Source organism: Penicillium macrosclerotiorum (genome assembly GCF_028827735.1).
Source record: "Penicillium macrosclerotiorum strain IBT 26536 chromosome Unknown utg000006l_segment0_segment0, whole genome shotgun sequence".
In the NCBI taxonomy this organism is placed as follows: domain Eukaryota; kingdom Fungi; phylum Ascomycota; class Eurotiomycetes; order Eurotiales; family Aspergillaceae; genus Penicillium; species Penicillium macrosclerotiorum.
The window spans coordinates 328,835-345,826 of NW_026643085.1; the positions used below are offsets into that span (position 1 = coordinate 328,835).

At 50.2% G+C, this 16,992-nt stretch overlaps 6 protein-coding genes across 6 annotated transcripts; 3 read left to right on the plus strand and 3 right to left on the minus strand.

Annotated features, from left to right (window-relative positions):
* Window positions 1-297: 297 nt before the first annotated feature.
* On the minus strand, window positions 298-5,503 carry N7462_005413 (uncharacterized protein; the record flags this gene model as incomplete). The annotated part of the gene is made up of 12 exons (XM_057077131.1): window positions 298-521; window positions 608-883; window positions 946-1,702; window positions 1,757-2,069; window positions 2,148-3,265; window positions 3,324-3,513; window positions 3,570-3,629; window positions 3,683-3,766; window positions 3,818-4,388; window positions 4,455-4,471; window positions 4,522-4,573; window positions 4,627-5,503. The coding sequence occupies 12 exons, from the start codon at window positions 5,501-5,503 to the stop codon at window positions 298-300; spliced, it is 4,539 nt and encodes a 1,512-aa protein (XP_056932711.1).
* Window positions 5,504-6,144: 641 nt separating this feature from the next.
* Window positions 6,145-7,202, plus strand: N7462_005414 (ribosomal RNA processing 1 family protein; the record flags this gene model as incomplete). Its single annotated transcript, XM_057077132.1, has 3 exons — window positions 6,145-6,193; window positions 6,253-6,360; window positions 6,436-7,202. The coding sequence occupies 3 exons, from the start codon at window positions 6,145-6,147 to the stop codon at window positions 7,200-7,202; spliced, it is 924 nt and encodes a 307-aa protein (XP_056932712.1).
* Window positions 7,203-7,609: 407 nt separating this feature from the next.
* Window positions 7,610-9,275, minus strand: N7462_005415 (uncharacterized protein; the record flags this gene model as incomplete). Its single annotated transcript, XM_057077133.1, has 3 exons — window positions 7,610-8,937; window positions 8,999-9,101; window positions 9,162-9,275. The coding sequence occupies 3 exons, from the start codon at window positions 9,273-9,275 to the stop codon at window positions 7,610-7,612; spliced, it is 1,545 nt and encodes a 514-aa protein (XP_056932713.1).
* Window positions 9,276-9,787: 512 nt separating this feature from the next.
* N7462_005416 (coatomer subunit beta) lies at window positions 9,788-12,853 on the minus strand (the record flags this gene model as incomplete). Its single annotated transcript, XM_057077134.1, has 4 exons — window positions 9,788-9,930; window positions 10,001-11,999; window positions 12,052-12,472; window positions 12,549-12,853. The coding sequence occupies 4 exons, from the start codon at window positions 12,851-12,853 to the stop codon at window positions 9,788-9,790; spliced, it is 2,868 nt and encodes a 955-aa protein (XP_056932714.1).
* A 343-nt stretch (window positions 12,854-13,196) lies between these two features.
* On the plus strand, window positions 13,197-14,027 carry N7462_005417 (mago nashi family protein; the record flags this gene model as incomplete). The annotated part of the gene is made up of 5 exons (XM_057077135.1): window positions 13,197-13,228; window positions 13,283-13,320; window positions 13,395-13,490; window positions 13,553-13,616; window positions 13,682-14,027. The coding sequence occupies 5 exons, from the start codon at window positions 13,197-13,199 to the stop codon at window positions 14,025-14,027; spliced, it is 576 nt and encodes a 191-aa protein (XP_056932715.1).
* Window positions 14,028-14,738: 711 nt separating this feature from the next.
* On the plus strand, window positions 14,739-15,886 carry N7462_005418 (GID4/VID24 family protein; the record flags this gene model as incomplete). Its single annotated transcript, XM_057077136.1, has 4 exons — window positions 14,739-15,110; window positions 15,178-15,328; window positions 15,400-15,757; window positions 15,820-15,886. 4 exons carry the CDS (start codon window positions 14,739-14,741, stop codon window positions 15,884-15,886), a joined length of 948 nt encoding a protein of 315 aa, XP_056932716.1.
* Between the last annotated feature and the right edge of the window lie 1,106 nt (window positions 15,887-16,992).

Here is a 16,992-nt window from a genome sequence, read left to right on the forward strand (position 1 = left end):
GACCTAATGCCTAACAGTACGGACTGTCCTGATTCAAAAATAACCTAATTCGTACGTCGAAGGCGTAGACTTCCTGTTGAAATTCAATTTTTCTCTTCAAACAGCAATTTAGGACTCTGTTTGCCTTAAAAATAATGACTGTTGGAAAAATGCGAGTATGCTCGTTTCAAAAGACTCAAGACATTATGATTAGACCTCCTCAGTGACGCCTTTTCCAGTCAGGGGATCGTATCTCATTCTCAAAACTCTTTCGATACAAATTACCTAAGGGATAATCGTTTTCGCAAACAGTGAAAATTAAACCAGCCGTCCATTATCCGCCTCCTTGCCTTTGGGCGTGATTCCAGAGCGCCGCTTGAAGACGCGGCATAGGAATGAACCTCCCTCACGGATACCACGGACTATGGATGTTGGGTTATAATGTTTCACGCGGAACATGTAGTACATCATGACCGTACCGAAGATGTTGAATCCGATATAGGCCCAGCCGATGCCGAAGTTCCGCCAGCGCTCGCTGTAGTCTGTTGGCAGTTGGATTGATTTAGTGAGACTTCGACCATCAGGGATCGGTAAGGGCAGAGAGCCTTCCGAGATGTCTCCGACTTACAGATGTTACTCGCTGCTAGATACTGATCGGCATTGCTGAGCTGGCAGAACTCGCAATTGCTCGTTGCGCCCGGGTTGTAGAGCTGGCCGCCCGAAGCGGTGACGTATTGGTCGAGATACGCACCACAAGTCAGTCCGGATGGAGGATTGAACACGCTCAGCTCGGCTGTAGAACACTCAATTTGACGGTCATGCAAACCTGTCGCTGTGACGCCGGCAACCAGGTATGTCAGCGGCGAGACGCGGTACATGAAGATCCAGAATCCAGGGAGGGCGGCTATTGCAATGGGTCAGTTTTGAGCGAACCGATATTCGGGCTGGATGGCGGGATATACTCACTTGGAGATTGTAAGACGCCGTTGAATGTGAGAGTCATGATGAACATCAGGGTCGCGATGGTGCCACCCGTTTCAGCATCCGGTAGGGCGGAGATGATGAAGGAAGCGAACGTGGATGTAAATAAATAGAACTGGATAACGAATAGCAACATCAAACCCTGTCGTTGCGAGGCCTGCTCAGCACCGTAGATGGGGTAGTAGTAGCAGGCCCAAGCGATGATGGCAACAAATACTTGGTATGGGATCTCGACAATGACATTGGCGATAAGGAATGCAGACCAGGAATACGCCTTGGAAGGCCGCTCACGCACTTCGTACAGGGAGCGTTGCACGACGAACTTCGGCATAATTTGTTGGACGAGCGTTGAAAAGATCGAGGTCAACATGAAGGCACTAAAAATGACATCCTGGAACCCTTGCAACGAGCTATCCGGTTTGAAGAACGTGAATCCAATAAAAAGAGACGAGAGGGTGGCCAACATGATCTTGGCCCACACGTATGCGGGCTCGCGCCAAAATCCTTGGAATGAACGGTGGGTAACGTACCAGAGCTGGTAGGCAAAAGGCATGGCATATTCACCGACCTGGGACTGATCTTGTTGGCTACTGGCAGGTGCTGAAACTCGGTCGTCATGGATTCGATTGATCTCAACCTGCACATCTTTTGCCTGTTGGCTTTCGTTCCACACTTTAGACCAGTCCTGAGTGGCCTTGCCGGAAGCGCCAGCGCCAATTATCTCCAGCATGTACTCTGCAGGCTATTGGGGGTTGGAGTTAGTAAAATGATATGAAAAAAGAATTTGGAATCTTACGTTCTCAGAGGAGCCGCAGGATCTTGCACCATTACTCTCAAAGTAATCTAGAAGGGTCCGAGATTGACCACCGATTTCTCCGAAGTATACGGTTTTTCCACCTTTGGCCAGAAAGAGTAGACGATCAAACTGCTGAAATAACAAGGCACTGGGCTGATGAATCGTGGAGAGCACAGCTTGGCCATGCTCAGCCAATTTCCTTAGGAACGAACAGATAGCCCACGAACTTTGGGAATCCAATCCACTGGTTGGTTCGTCGAGGAAGATCAGCAGGGCTGGTTTGGCAGCCAGCTCAACTCCGATGGTTAATAGTCTATCAAGGTTTAGTATCCACCATAGAAAACTGGTTAAGTTGTTTCCAGAATGTTTTCACATTTGGGTATGAACTTACTTGCGCTGTTCAACATTCAAACCCTCTCCTGGTGTCCCCACGATCGCGTCTGCAAAATCTTGCATAGCAAGCATATCGATGACATCTTCGACGTAGGCGTACTTTTCTTTCTTTGATACCGATTTAGGTTGACGCAGCATAGCGCTAAACCGAAGAGCCTCACGGACAGTTGTCGTAGGAAGATGAAGATCCTGTTGTTGAACATAGCCAGTCTTCCTTTGGAAACTGTTATCCAATGGGGTCCCATTTACCAACATGTCGCCTGTGACAACTCCAATAGAGACACGTTTGGCCAAAACATCAAGTAATGTAGTCTTGCCGGCTCCGGAGACACCCATCAAAGCAGTGAGAGTACCTGGCTTTACCCAGCCAGAAACATGGTCAAGCAAGCGGCGCTCACCACCCTTGACAGGAATATCGTAGCAAACATTCCGCCAAGTGAAGATATCATGCTGCGAAGGAATTGCCGAAGTATCATTCTCTTTCTCGGTAGCCTTCGAAGTCGGAGCAACCTCTGTTGCGCCGGCCGCGTTACCACCCTTTTCCAGATGACGCAAATGAGCGGGTACATGGCCTCTCCGGAAGACTAGATATTCGGCTGTAGATGAAGTAGCGGAATTGAGTTCTGAGGCGATCAGATATAGTGCCGTGAAGAATATCCAGAATCCAATCAGGATACCGAAATTTCGCCACTCGTGTGCATAGGTGTACTTATACTGTGTTTCAATGTAAGCGTCACCAGAGACGGTTCTTTCTCCGGCAACAGACCCACGAACTGAACAGATAAAGGCATCGCCGGTTAGGCTGGGGTATCCTGGAATAAATTGCGAGCATTCAAAACGCCGGCCATGAAATTCGTTGGCAATCAGGGCTTCAAAGGTATAGAAGATTGGATTGATCCAACGGATCCAGCTAAACCAAGGAATCTTGCTCATCTCAGGTGCGGTAATGACAAACCCAGTATAGATCACGATGCCCAGGACGATCACACCAGCCATAGACATGGCTTGTGCGAGAGTCTTGGTAGATGCGGCCAGCGTTCGAAACACGCCTGACATTGCCAGTGTGCTGAGGAATGTAAAGATGAAGAAAATGAAAAATTGAGATGGCTCATATCTCTGATTTTGTCATTAGTGCCTGCTCATCAAAGTCACACAGGTTATATATCAAGCTTACCAGGCTAGCTAGAAAGTAGAAAATGATGTTGAAGACCACCGCAGACACAAACTTGACGGGTATGTCAGCGACAATACCACCAAGTGCCTCCGTAAATGGATGGACAAAGGCATAAGAAGCTTGCTTCTCAATAATGGGTCTTTGGTCATAAAGTGAGTTGATCTCTGTAATACTGATGAGGGCATTCATCCTGAAGCATGATATTAGGATAAGACGATCTTAATATTGAGTTAAGTGAGCACTCACAGAACGGAAAAGAAGAGCGCCGCGCCTTTACTCTGAAAACCCGCTGTTGCATTAGGTGTGCTATAAATCGTTAGCAAATATCTTCTAATACTCATTTCACAGGACCTCAATACCCGAAGTAAATTGAACCGATAATCAAGGACATGAAAATTCGCCCAATGACGGTCGTCAATGTAGATGGTTTATCGTTCCAGATCCTGCAAGAGTCGTTAGAACCAAAATCTAGAATAGCTAACGAAACTTCATACCGCTGATAAGCTCTCTTGGTGCAAAGTCGCACCTGCATCGGGATGGAGATAATGTAGGGGCTCGTTGGGCGCACATGGCTTGCTTGCCGCTGCCTTTTGACTTCGTCAAACTCCTTGCCGGCCGTGCCTCCAAGAGGGTACTCCTCGCGGTACTGTTTAATTTCCTTTCGCAATGCGGCATAGTGCGGGCTCTTCTTCCAGTATTTCTCGAACTCGTCTGGTGTACGGGGGACCTTGTTCTCCATTCCCTCGCGCGTGACTCGCTCCTGTGGATTAGTGACCGATGTTAGGAAGTCTCCCGTTGTTTGGCGTGGTGGACACTCCCATCCCATATCGTAAAAATAATCTTTCGCTTGGTCACAGGGACCGAAGAATATTTCTCGGCCTTCGTAAAGCACGATGACTTTATTGAAGACATCGTAGATGGCCTGAGATGCTTGATAGATGGCGACAGCATGACAAGCGCCTGTGAGATTGGCGGAAACACGAAGGGATTTGGCGAATTCGAGGGCACTGGCCGAATCCAAACCACGAGTGCTGTTGTCCCAGGCGCCAACCGGAGCTCCAGATACTACCAGATCTTAGATTTGGATTCCTGATGAATTTTCGAGGCATGGAATCGAAACAATCAACTTACGTGCCATCTCAGCGATACTTCACAAATATTAGCCTCGGAAACTCATGATGCTGGAAGGATAATTCACCTGACTCGCTTTCGTTCACCTCCAGATACGCCTCTGATATAATCGTCTCCAACTTTGGTCTCATATTAGTCCTGACCAATTGTGTAGATGCCATTCCAAACCCACCTTTTGTGTTGTATGTGTGGCTTAGGCCTAGGACAGCCATTGCCACTTGAGTGATATGTTTGGCGTAAGACACTCGACTAATGCCATTCAGCCGGCTCTCGGGGGTGCGAGCAGCAGCCGCAAACTCCAATGTTTGGCCCACGGTGAGATGGGGAAAGTGCTTGTCGACTTCCTGGTTGTATAGGACTTCGCCCTTGAATTCCTTGTGCATTCTCTCCATAGGAATGCCATTGTATTGGATATCCGAGCCCTTCCCAACTTTCAGCCCGTGCAACTCGCCGGAGAGGGACTTGAGGAAGGTGGAGCAGCCGCTTCCAGGTCTTCCCAGGACAATGAGCATCTCGCCGCTTTTGAGGACTCCATCGAAGTTGTGGAGAATATGCTTCTGCTGTACACACTTTCCGAGCGAGATATATTCCTGTGGTCGAAAAGGAGCCAGGGGAACCGAGCCAACATTGTTCTGGTAATGTAGCGCAGAGCCAGAGCCGGAGATGCTGAGATTCTCCCAAACCACACCAGTCGACTTGCGGAGCGGAACCCCTTCCTTGTCCATCAGCTTCAGCATCATCCGAGCCCATTTGTAATGGTTGAATTGGTCACTTGTGGGATCTAGCACAGGGTCGCCTAGCTCCAGATCTTCTAGTGTATCCTTGCGTTCAATATTGCCCATTCCAGCCACCCCAGAGTCGGCCGCGCGGTGCCGCGGGAAATTGGAAGCAATACGGGACAGTTGCTGGCGATCTTCGGGACGGATGTGCTCAAATACAGCCTTTTCATTTTCCGGGACAATTTCAGAGCTCCACCGGGAGATCTCTTCCTCCTCATGGGGAGGGGAGCTGGACTGGCCGACCTCATGATTCTGTTGATGGTCAGTCATCGCGTGCAGGAGTTGGACTTCACGCAATCTGCGCGACAATCTGGAGAGCTTGGAAGATTATCGCGAGACCAGATGAGAATGACGGAGATCAAAAAAGCTATAAAGAGGAGGGAAACAGCTAAATGATGACCCGGCAAAGAATTAACGTAGGTAGGGTCGCACTGAGAGCAACCTGCCGTGTTGAGTATTTTTGCCATGGACCTGAGCCACAATTCCACTATAAGCGGCATCAGGGCTTCTGTGATCTCATTTGACCAGCCATGTAGTCATGATGTCAAGATCCCACCCAACTGGGGATGCCGAATGCGGAGATCATTGCGGCGGTGATTTTGCAGGCCGCACAGAGTCAGTTCAGATACGTGAAATTGATGTGCTGCAGCTTGGTATATTCGACCTGCATAATGGCATCTTGATATCTTACTTCCAAAGCCTGGTTACGCACCACCTGTTGTTAGGCTTCTGGTTGATGCGGACATACTTAACCTTAAATCCAGGTATGCGGGACATGCAACCCCATCGACACCTGAGGCCACAATCGCCGATCGCCAAATGCAAACAGTGCAAACCGGCTATCAAGGAAAGAAAAATAATTTATCGCCGAGATCGACGCAAGCTAAACAAGACAACCATTCAATTGCGCCATGGCGGATATTCAAAAGACTCCCTTTGTGAGGGATCTCGCTTCAAGCGGTATGCGCCAAGCTTTTATTGAAGGTCATACCCAGTATACTAACGAGATATTTCCTCAGATCGCAAGACCCGTGACAAGGCGCTCGAGTCTCTCACGCTATTTTTGCGTTCCCAGACCAACCTGACCCTCGTTGACCTCTTGAAACTATGGAAGGGTATTTTTTTCTGTATGTAGGGACTGCAAGGGCGGCTGTCAATGAATGACTCCGAGCATGTCAGACTAACGAATTTGTGGTCGATAGGTTTCTACCACTCTGACCGACCTCTCACGCAACAAGCCTTGGCCCGCGCGCTATCCTACACTCTCGTTCCATCTCTTCCGCACGCCACTCTTCACCGTTTCCTGCGCGCATTCTGGATCACCATCGGCCGGGACTTCCATTCCCTGGACCGGCTGCGGCTGGACAAGTACCTATTACTGATCCGTTGTTACGTCGGAGTCGCGTTTGGGTTGTTCCTAAAGGGCCCAGCGGAGAACGGCAATGGCAAAAAGCGCAAGCGCCAGGATAACGACAAGAAACGCGGTGGCAAGAATCAAAAGAAGCGGGTGGAGAGCGAGTCCCAGGATGTTGATGGCAAGTGGGCCGATCTCGAGGCCTATATCTCCATTATTGAAGAGGGACCCCTGTGTCCCGTCAATTTTGACCCGGATCAGCCGTCAAAGCCGGTCATCGATGAAGAGGACCCCAACTTTGTCCCAATGCCCCATGGACCGGATGGGCTGCGCTACCACATAGTCGATATCTGGATTGACGAGCTGGAGAAGGTTCTTGAATTCGAGGATACTGAGAATGAAGGAGAGGACCGCAAGATTCAAGGTGATGTGCCTATGGAGCTCATTTTGCGGCCTCTAGAGAAGCTGCGCACCGAGAGCCCTTACAAGCCCGTGCGGAGAAGAGCCGAAGAAGCCCTGGAGGATGAACGGCTGGTGGAGTGGGGTATTCGCGCTCGGAAGACGGAAGATGACGAGGAAGACAGTGATGGAGAATGGGGAGGCTTTGACGACTGAGTGTAGTGTGAATATTGCACTTTAATCTCTTGAATGGCTTTTTTATATCTAGCGGAATGATTCAACAAAAGTGAATGGTAGTTTCAAAGAACGATCTAGCAAGATAGCAAATATAAGTATAGACATGTATTGATATCTTCTATTATTGTGTTAACCACTGTACAGGTTGATCATAGAGTTGACTGGCCACATAATCAGACCAAGAGGAAAGTTGTTGAAGTACACAACGGACACCAGGAAAAGGAAATATCAGCTCAAAAAGCTACACTTCTTGCAGAGGGTATCATGAATGGATAGCAAGAAGACCTTGGGAACAACCCCCATACAAAAACATAACGAGTTTATATAATAGCATCAAAAGTCGAGGAAGTATGCTGGCATTCCCCTCAGAAAAACGGTGGGTCGGATCACTTCGGTCCATCGGCTTCATACATGTGCCCGGACTTGGTAAGGACTGTACCTAGGCCCTGATGAATTTCACATTGGAACGCTTCGAAGGGGACCTGCTCGCCGTCAATACTGATATACCCTTCCTTTTGATGAGGCACTAAGCGGAACGCAGTGGCTTTGCGAATCTTGACGTCCGGCATGTCGAAGAAGCCCCCAGTACTAATCTCATTCATCATTTTAATTGACGTAGAGCGACCGACAGTCCCATCAATGGTGACGATGTCCATAAGGCCGTCATGGGGAAGAGAAGCCGGGAAGAAATTGGTGTCTTTCGACATGATCGCCATGTTGCCTGCATAGAAATTGCCCATTGTCTCACCTGGGACGACTTCCCAGTCCTGCGGTAGATCGTCTTGGACAGTACCGTACTGAAGCTCAGGCAGTGCCGGTGACAGCTTGGCAGCCTCGAGGCGGTTCTTGTCAGCAAGAGGATCCTCCTCTCGGGCCTTGAATGCAGTGTAGTGTTCTTTGATTGCTCTCTTATCATTAATATCGACCTTGATGGCCAGGTCGCAAGGCCAAGCTGTGCGCCGTAGCAGACGAACCAGGAATCCATAGGTGAATCGCTGTGCGCCCATCCACCGAATGTTATCGGTGCCTAGATCTGATTCCGCAACGATTCCAAAGGACTGCGAGAGGAAGGAGAGAGTGCGTGTGTTCTGTTGAGTGACTGAGACAAGATCCAGAGGAGTCCTCAGTCCCTTCACAATGCCCAAAGCTGCTATCGAGCTACTCCCTGTTCCAAGACAATTCCAAGTCATGCCATTGCCAGAGCCACAAGGAAGCAGTGCCACCGCTGTCTTAGCCAATGCCTCGCGGGCATTGGAGCGTTTGCCCAGGCCATTGAAGACCTCGTACGGAAGACCGTCACCAGAGCAGCAGACAATTGCATCATACGCGTCGATATCGAGCTGCTCCGCAATCTGGATAGCATGACCACGGTATTCTGTCGTCTGTACATCCACTTGACATCGAGCGGCGGCGAAGATTGGCGCCGCATATCGCTGGTACAAGCTGGCGGCCGTGCCCTTGCCACCGAAGGGGTTGATCAGGATTTTCAGGCGTCTTCTGCGCTGGGCTGATCCGTAGGCCAGCTCTAGCAGCTGTACCACCCATTGTTCAACTGCAGGCTTTTCCTTTTCGCTGATCGGATAGTGAAGGGCGGTCACGGACACATCATTCTTCGTCGAATGCTGCGCATAGGTGATCACAAGGTTCGACGGATTAACCTCGGCATCCAGAACATTGTACAAAGAGATTGCATGGGTGATCTTGGTTTTGGCTTCTATGGTAAGTGAAGATATTGGTTAGCTGGTCTTGTCATTGGCGCCGGACACGCGATTCACCTGAGAGGGTGATCGTCGGAGGGGCAGACGAAAAAGAGTCGCAGCTTACTAGACTTGCATAACCCGCAGCAGCCACGGCCCGATTTGCGAGCACATCGGTCATCTGCGAGAAATATTAGGACCGACCGGCCCATTCTAGAATCTAGGGAATTGCCTTACCGACTATCAAGAGAGAGTCGCTCCCGAAGGTCAAGGAGACGGACTTGTCGACGACGAGGGTCGAGTCATGCTGCAGCTGTCTTTCCGGCTGTTCCGTGACTGGATCGGAAGAGGACATTCTGGAGATTAGACCAACAACAGATCAATCAGCGCATGGCATGAGGAATCATGCGCGGTGAGTGAGATCAGCCGAAAGATGAAAACGATGAGAAGATAAAGATAACGAGGTTGGAGAAGGAAGAGGATCGAAGATCAACACCCGCGGGTTCCGGTTCCTGGGGGCTGCAGGTGGCCCCTGCACAACCTCGGACCTTCATGCAGTGCAACAGCACCCGTCAGCATTATTATTATTATGGTTACATAAATCCGGGCATGATGAGCCAGGCACTCCGTGAGGGACTAACATATAGACTATTGCATTATATAACTGATTTTCCTATGCGCACAGTGGGCAAGTAGAGCCAGGAACCATTGTCTATTTCACTACTCCCCCTTCAATACATAATAGAAAATGATAAAAAAGGGTGAAACACAAACTTGTCTGGGGAGGGGGAAGAGAGAAGAGACAGAAATAATAGGGAGACATCATATAGACTTGCGAACCGCTGGAAATAAAGAACAAAAATCTACTCATGCCGCCGCCGCCTTCAGGCCTTTCAAAGAGCCCAGGCTCAGGGCCAGACCCTGGGAGCGACTTCTGATTCGAACAAAGCCGGTGATGGGACCGTCATCGCCTTCCTTTTCAATGCTCAAGTTGGCTAGAGCATCCTCGCCTAGAATAAAGAAGTTAGTTGCATGGCCTTTCCCGAGGGGAGGGAGTGGAATGGTGGATTTAGTACGTACCGAATACACTTCGAGCATAGAGATTAGCACTGAGGAAGCGGCAATCGCCTTTGAGAGAGGCATCCGGGGTCAAGCAGGCCATGTTTGTGCTTTCCATCAACTGTTTCAGGAACTCGCGGAGGGTCTTGGCCTTGGAGTTGATGTTGACCTTGTTTTCCCATTCGAATTCAGTCCACATGGTCCGGAACTGGGTCTCGGTGCAGTGGGCGGGCTGAATATAATCCATGATGTCGGCGTGAATGTCGTTAAGGATGACCACGTGGGTCTCGGTAGAGCTGGCGCCATCGTAGACAATGTTACCAAAAATGACACCAGTGTCAGTCGAGGACACCTTGACCGTCGCCTGGACGTTCAAGAAGTCACGGGGGCCTAGGTTGTTGGTAGACGGCCGCTCGACAACCTTGAGATCTCCCAGAGTGGCGAACTCCACAGAGAGGTTCTGCAGCGTCTCCGTGGTTTGGTTGACCAGCAGAACGTCGAGGACGATGTCAAACTGGTGGACAGTGACATAGGCCTCGGCGTAGACCGAGTCAGAGAAACCCGTCAATTGCACGACACGGCTCAGTTTGGAGGCGACGTTCTCCACGGTAGAGTCACCACCGGTAGCCTTGACAAGATCCAGCTCAATCTCCTCAGCACCCTCGACGGTGTTCTTCTTGGTGAACTGACGGATGGGGATAGCGTCATCAATCTGAACAGCGCTCTTAGCCTTCTCCACGGCCTCTTTCGCAGCCCGCTTCTTGTCCTCAACCTGGACCATAGCACGGAACGCCTTGCGAGTATCCTCAAGGAAGGTAACCTCAAGATCCTTTTTCTCGGAGAACTCTGCCAGGGAACGGACGCAAGTCATTATGCGATCGACAGAATCTTCGTCAATAGGGGCTTTGACGAAGTGTGACTGGCCAACACGCATAATGGAAATCATAATAAGCATGGCCTCGGCCCGGAGAGCATTGGTGCGAGCAGTATCCTGGGAGACTTCGGAGTGACGCATCACGAGTTTGGTCAGGGTCGAAGAAAGAACGGTGGCAAGGTAGTAGTCACCGTCCAGAATGAGTTGACGGAGCGGCGGCTTTTGCGCAGCCTTAACAGCCTCCAGACGGGCAGCGGCGGCAGACTGACTGGTGAGAGCACTCTCGGTAGCATATGTGCCGTCGGCCAGAACCTTACGAGAGCCCGTGGGTGCGGCCTTGGCCTGGCCGTTGACCTGCTCCTGAAGAAGGGCATTGTCATCAGGGACCTCATCGAGCAGTCGTTGCTCAGAGGCCAGGATGGGGATTTCACCAAGGCTGGCGCGGATCTTCTTCCACGCCTCCCGAATATCATTCTCCTCCAAAGAGTACTCTCCAACAACCCAGAGGACGCCACGGTAAACTTTACCAGCTCGAACCTCGCTCAGAGTAGAGACTAAACGATCGACAATCGAGCCACGCAGATCGGGAAACTTCTCAACAACCTCCTTAACGAAGGAAATGACATCGACAGCAGAGTTGTTGTTGAAGTCGGCAATGAAGTCCATCAGCAGGTCGACAACGCTGGCGGCAATCTCGGAGAATTTGATGGCGCAAGTGTGTATTGACTGCACTAGCAGTTGGCGGTATTCACTGTTCTGTTCATACTGCTCATCCACAGTCTTGGCGAGTTCTTTTTTGAGCAGCATAATGATCTCCTCGACATTCTTGCTCGAAACCATCTCCAAGGCAATACCGAGGGCCTTCCGGCGAACATCAATATCGGGACTAGTGAGGACTCGTAGGATCTCCATAGTCAATTCATCCAGAACACCTTCATTGCGAATGCGAAGCTGATCTACGCGATCCAACACGATCAATTTGACGTTGTTATCGGCCTCCCGAATGGCAAGCTCAATCAACTTGCTCGCAGCGGCTTTGACGGCGACGGGGTTGCTAGTAAGGGCAGTGAGAGAGGTGGCGGCCTCGTAAACGACGGTACTGGTTGACGCATCGAGGAGTTCAAGCATGAGTTTGAGGTATCGCGACTAGGTACATTAGCAAAGTATAAAACCACCTTTAGGTCTCCTCACTACCCACCTTGTTCTGAGTGTTTTGCACAGCATCTTTCCGCAAAAACTCCAGTTCGGCCAATTGAAGAAGCTCGTCGGTGTTGGGAATAGTATCGAAGGTAGTGCGGAGGTATTCGAGCGCCTTCTGGTGGCTGATAGACATGAGCGCGGCAAAGGCATTGCGCTTGCAAGTGCTGTCGGTCTCTGACTCGAGGAAAGTCTGGAGAAGCTCCGGGGCATCGGGAATGAGAGACTCGGAGTGTTGGAAGATGGAAGCAACGGCCCAAGTGGCATTCTTGCGCACGTAGGCGTGGCGGTGTTCCAAACACGAGCGGGCCGAGGAAAGGAGGGGCTCGATCAGTTCGGGTTCGCGAAGCTTGCACAGGAAACGGAGGGTATTTCCTCGGACATATTCATTGGGATGCTGAAGATCGTTACGGATACCATTGCTGTTGGAAAAGGATCTTGTCAACACATCACATTCATGAAAGTTGTTTGTCGGAAACGACCACTATCACCACTTACCAGACCAAGATCATCTCCTGTTTCAACTTGCCATTCGAATCATGCTTTGGGCAAATCTCATAGTAAAAATAGAGTAGTTTCTTCAGGGATTTGCTTTTCGACGGCATGACGAAGCGAATGATGTGCATGAGCAACTGGGGCATAGGGTCGCCATTGAGCATGATTGTGACAATCGTCCGCATTGTTTCCATTTTGGTCTCATCATTGCCCTTTTCCAGTTGAAGTTTCAGTTCCTGGATCGTCGGCTGGTCTGCCGTGTTGTCCAGGTGGATCAGACTGTATGAATTTTCGAGGAACGACGCCATGGTGGAGGGATTGGGCGACGGCCGGAGACGAAGGGGAGCTGCAACTTGTCAGTCCTGGGGAATGTTTTGGACACCTCAGCCAGCTACCACATGACAGACGAACCGAAAGGAAGTCTCCCGGAAGCAGGAGCCTAGGCTAATATCACAAACGCGCAATTAAAGTAATCCAACACCCCTCACGCGCCAAAGAATCATGGGTGTATTGGGTTTGGATGCGCGAATGGGGGGTGGAAGCATCAACCTGTCCCTTTGGTCGCTCTGTGTGGATGACTAAGCCGGTCACTTTTCCAAGTCCGCCTTTCCACATCGTCACTACCAGTTGACTTGCGCCAACCACTTCACGATGACGAACGAGACGTTCTACCTCCGTTACTAGTAAGACTTGTTTGTATGGAGAGCCCAGGTCCTTGGCTGCTGACAGCTTCGCAGCTCAGGTCACTCTGGGCGGTTCGGGCATGAGTTTCTAGGTGAGTGGGCAGGAGCTACGATGCTACGACCGCATGATATCCAGGGAAGTCCGCCTTGACTGACTGGGTTCTAGAATTCGATTTCCGAACCATTGCCGATGGTAACAGCGCGGCTGTGCGATATGCGAACAATTCGAATTACCGCAATGACTCCCTGATTCGGAAAGAGAGTAAGTGAGCGGAACAATCGCATCGGTGACGGCGACGGACCCGGATATCTGATGGAATATAGTGTGTGTCAGCTCGGCGATGATCCAGGAGATCAAGCGCATCATCAAAGATAGCGAGATCATGAAGTGCGTAGCCCTATTTCTTCGAACCACCCACCCGTTGGACGAAATGCTCACCCCGCCGACCCTAGGGAGGACGACTCGAAGTGGCCGCAGAAGAATAAGGATGGACGCCAGGAGCTGGAGATCCGACTGGGCAATGAACACATTTCATTTGAGGTAGGCATTGGGCACATCGCTCTCATTGAAATAGGACCATCATCTGACCACCCGTCTTTCTCTTTCTTGTCACAGACCGCGAAAATCGGCTCGCTCCAGGATGTGAAGGAGTCGTCGGACCCCGAAGGCCTTCGGGTCTTCTATTATCTTGTTCAGGACTTGAAGGCGCTCATCTTCTCGCTGATCTCCCTGCACTTTAAGGTATTGTCCTCTCCCGCAGCGTCTGCTCCTTTGTTTGCCGGGATTGCCATGGATTGACCCTATTCTTCCCCCACAGATTAAGCCTATCTAAACGAGGATTCGAAGGGATATGTGAATTTTGGGTTGTTTCTTTTTATTATACCGGGCGTTTGAACCAAGGATTCCGTGTGGGTTTCATCATGAAGCAAAAATAGGACCCATCGCAGATACAAATCACCAGACAGACCAACCCCTGAAAATCTTTTTGGGCTCCATCACACTTTGGACTGTAGCTAGCGACATAAGCCAGAATATTCTCCTGTATTGTAGCCCCCACCGCCCAGTTGAGGGCAATCGGGAGGATCAGCTTTCGGCGGATATCGCACTATATACAGAGGAGACTGTGCGTAACCTGGTGGAGACCGTCGCCATCTGCACTTCCACCGTTCCCTCCATGAGGAACCCTCATCCGAGGCTCTAGACCCATCGTTTCCTATACACCGACTTTCCGCTGCACGCTGGTCCGCGGTTGCCGCGCGCGCCCACTTAAGTCTGTCTAGTGCCGAGTTAGTGAGTTTCGCTGTACCTGACGTACATGGCGGCCTCAGGCCACAGCGCCTCCCCCGCGCTCGCATGACCCCGACCCAAAGGAACATGGCCCTGTGAGACTTTCCAGACTCTCCGATTCTGGTTCTCCTTCTCTCACACACTCTCTCGTGGCCTTTGTTTTCTGCTTTCTTGGCTAGGATCGATCCGATGTCTGCTCTTCTCTTTTCTTGATTCGCCTCAATGCCGACTCCGAGTAACAGCCAGCCAACTTCGATCGCCGAGGTGATCTCCACTCGTACTTGTCCCCCGGAAGTTGATCGCGTCCCGGCCTGGAGAGCCTCGCCCGATTCCACAGACACCAACGAGCCGATTGAGGAAGATGCTCTATCACCAACGGCCACTACATCGTCCGTGCTGAATCGAGCTGACGATGGCAGCGCGCTCTTGGCGTCCGATCCACTGAAAGTGGAGAGGAAGATGACGGCCAGCACCGACGAGGACGTCGCGCGCGCGAGATCGACTTCTCCCCCGATCTCTGTGCTCGCAGTCAGTCACCGGTGGCGCCGCCCAACTCCTCGCTGTTACGCTACGAATTTTCCAATGTTCGGGTATGTTTAGTTTCTCCTCGATCTCACGGCATCACGGCCTTCGCGCGCCACATCATTAACCCGAGCCACAGCTTCTGCCAAATCATTCTTCCTCATACCTGCGCTCTGGGAGCAGGTTTGCCGGCACACAGATGTCTGATAAACAAGTTTATAATGTAGACGTGGAGATCAAACATGTCGATATGGCTGAGTCCTACCTATGTGGCTATCTTCGCATTCAAGGTTCGTGACTCATGCGCAATGAGACACACCATAACTGGTCCTTCGCTAACCATTTCATTGTTCTGTTTCAGGCTTGACGGAAGATCACCCGACCCTGACTACGTTTTTTGAAGGAGAGATCATTGGCACCAAGCACACGTTCCAGACTCGCAATGAAGAATGGGGTGCCAATGAGAAAACAGACATTCATCACTGGTCTCGGTTTCCAGCCTGGAAACCATTGGCTAAACAGGCCAAACGGACCGATTTCACGTACCGAAATTTCGCTCAGCGGGAGCATGTGTTTATGAGATGGAAGGAGTATTTCCTTGTCCCTGATCATCGAGTCCGCACCATCTCAGGCGCTAGCTTCGAAGGATTCTACTATATCTGCTTCAACCAGGTGGAGGGATCGGTGAGCGGCGTCTACTTCCACGCAAAGAGCGAGCGGTTCGTGAACTACACCTTTCGAAACTCGAGGATCATCTACTGACCTTTTATCCCCTAATAAGATTTCAACAGCTTGAGCTCAAACATGTCGAAGATCGTGGATGTGCGCCAGCAGTCGAGTTCCGTTAAGTTCGTCGTAACTCGAATGCTGGCGCTGCACCATTCATGTTGCTATAGAACAGGATCCTTCAGGTTATCTTCTACAGTGCCTATTCTCCATTCTCATCCTCTGGCCCATCATGACTGAGTCGGGCTTCTGCGCGTCTATATCATACAACTGACCGTATAAGCAACCCGGTCACCCCCACCGGATTGGTATTTCGCTTCACTCTTCTCGGTCCCTTCTCTCTGGCATTCTCCGCCTGACTCTCTTCCGTCTCCTCCCCATTTTACACTTTGGAATCATTGATTTCATGGTTGTATCATCCAACACACATATACCCTATTGGTCCAGGCGCCAGCTTTCCTCAAATTGTATCTCATGCCTCACGAATTTTCGATCTACGAAATGGCGTTTCCTTCTCCCTCTTCCTTTCTTTGGCAAGATGGGCTTCATCCTCTGTTTCGAGAACACATCCTTCATTCATACGATACTTTATTTACTATGACACCATCTATTGTTGACTTATTGTTTTTTGTGATAGTATTCTTCAGGCAATTGACTAGCCTGGCTTTTTTTTTTTTTTTGAAATCAACTCCGCGGGGATTTCTGGACTCACAATTCCTACAACTTATTCCTCGAAAGCTGCCTCTAGCGTTGTAAGCATAATATGAAGTAAAAATAATGAACTCCGTTTTCTGCCAGGTTGGCACAAGTTGCTTTCGATATACTCCGACTTGCCTCAATGTCTGCATAACTGACGGGGCAGATTTGGGAAAACAAATTAGAATAAACAAAGAGTCCGGGAGAATCCAACCACTCCCCAGTACTATTAGTTATTTGGTGTTCTCTAAATACGGAAGTGAAATCATTGCAAATTTTGACGCATGGAATTGATATAAAGAAAAAGTGCAACATGCATACAAGAACTTTGTCAAGCGCCCACGCAAATTCCTGGAAGTCCTCCTTTTTCGTACACAAGCATCATACGTAGTAGTTAACCGATAATGCAAATGCTCCTGCAACGCTCAAAAATCCAAGATGAAGAGAAGAAAAAAAAGTAGAGGAGCCACACAACCCGAACAAGACCACCAAGCTCGACTTCGTATATGTGAGTTATGAGAGAGAGAGAGAG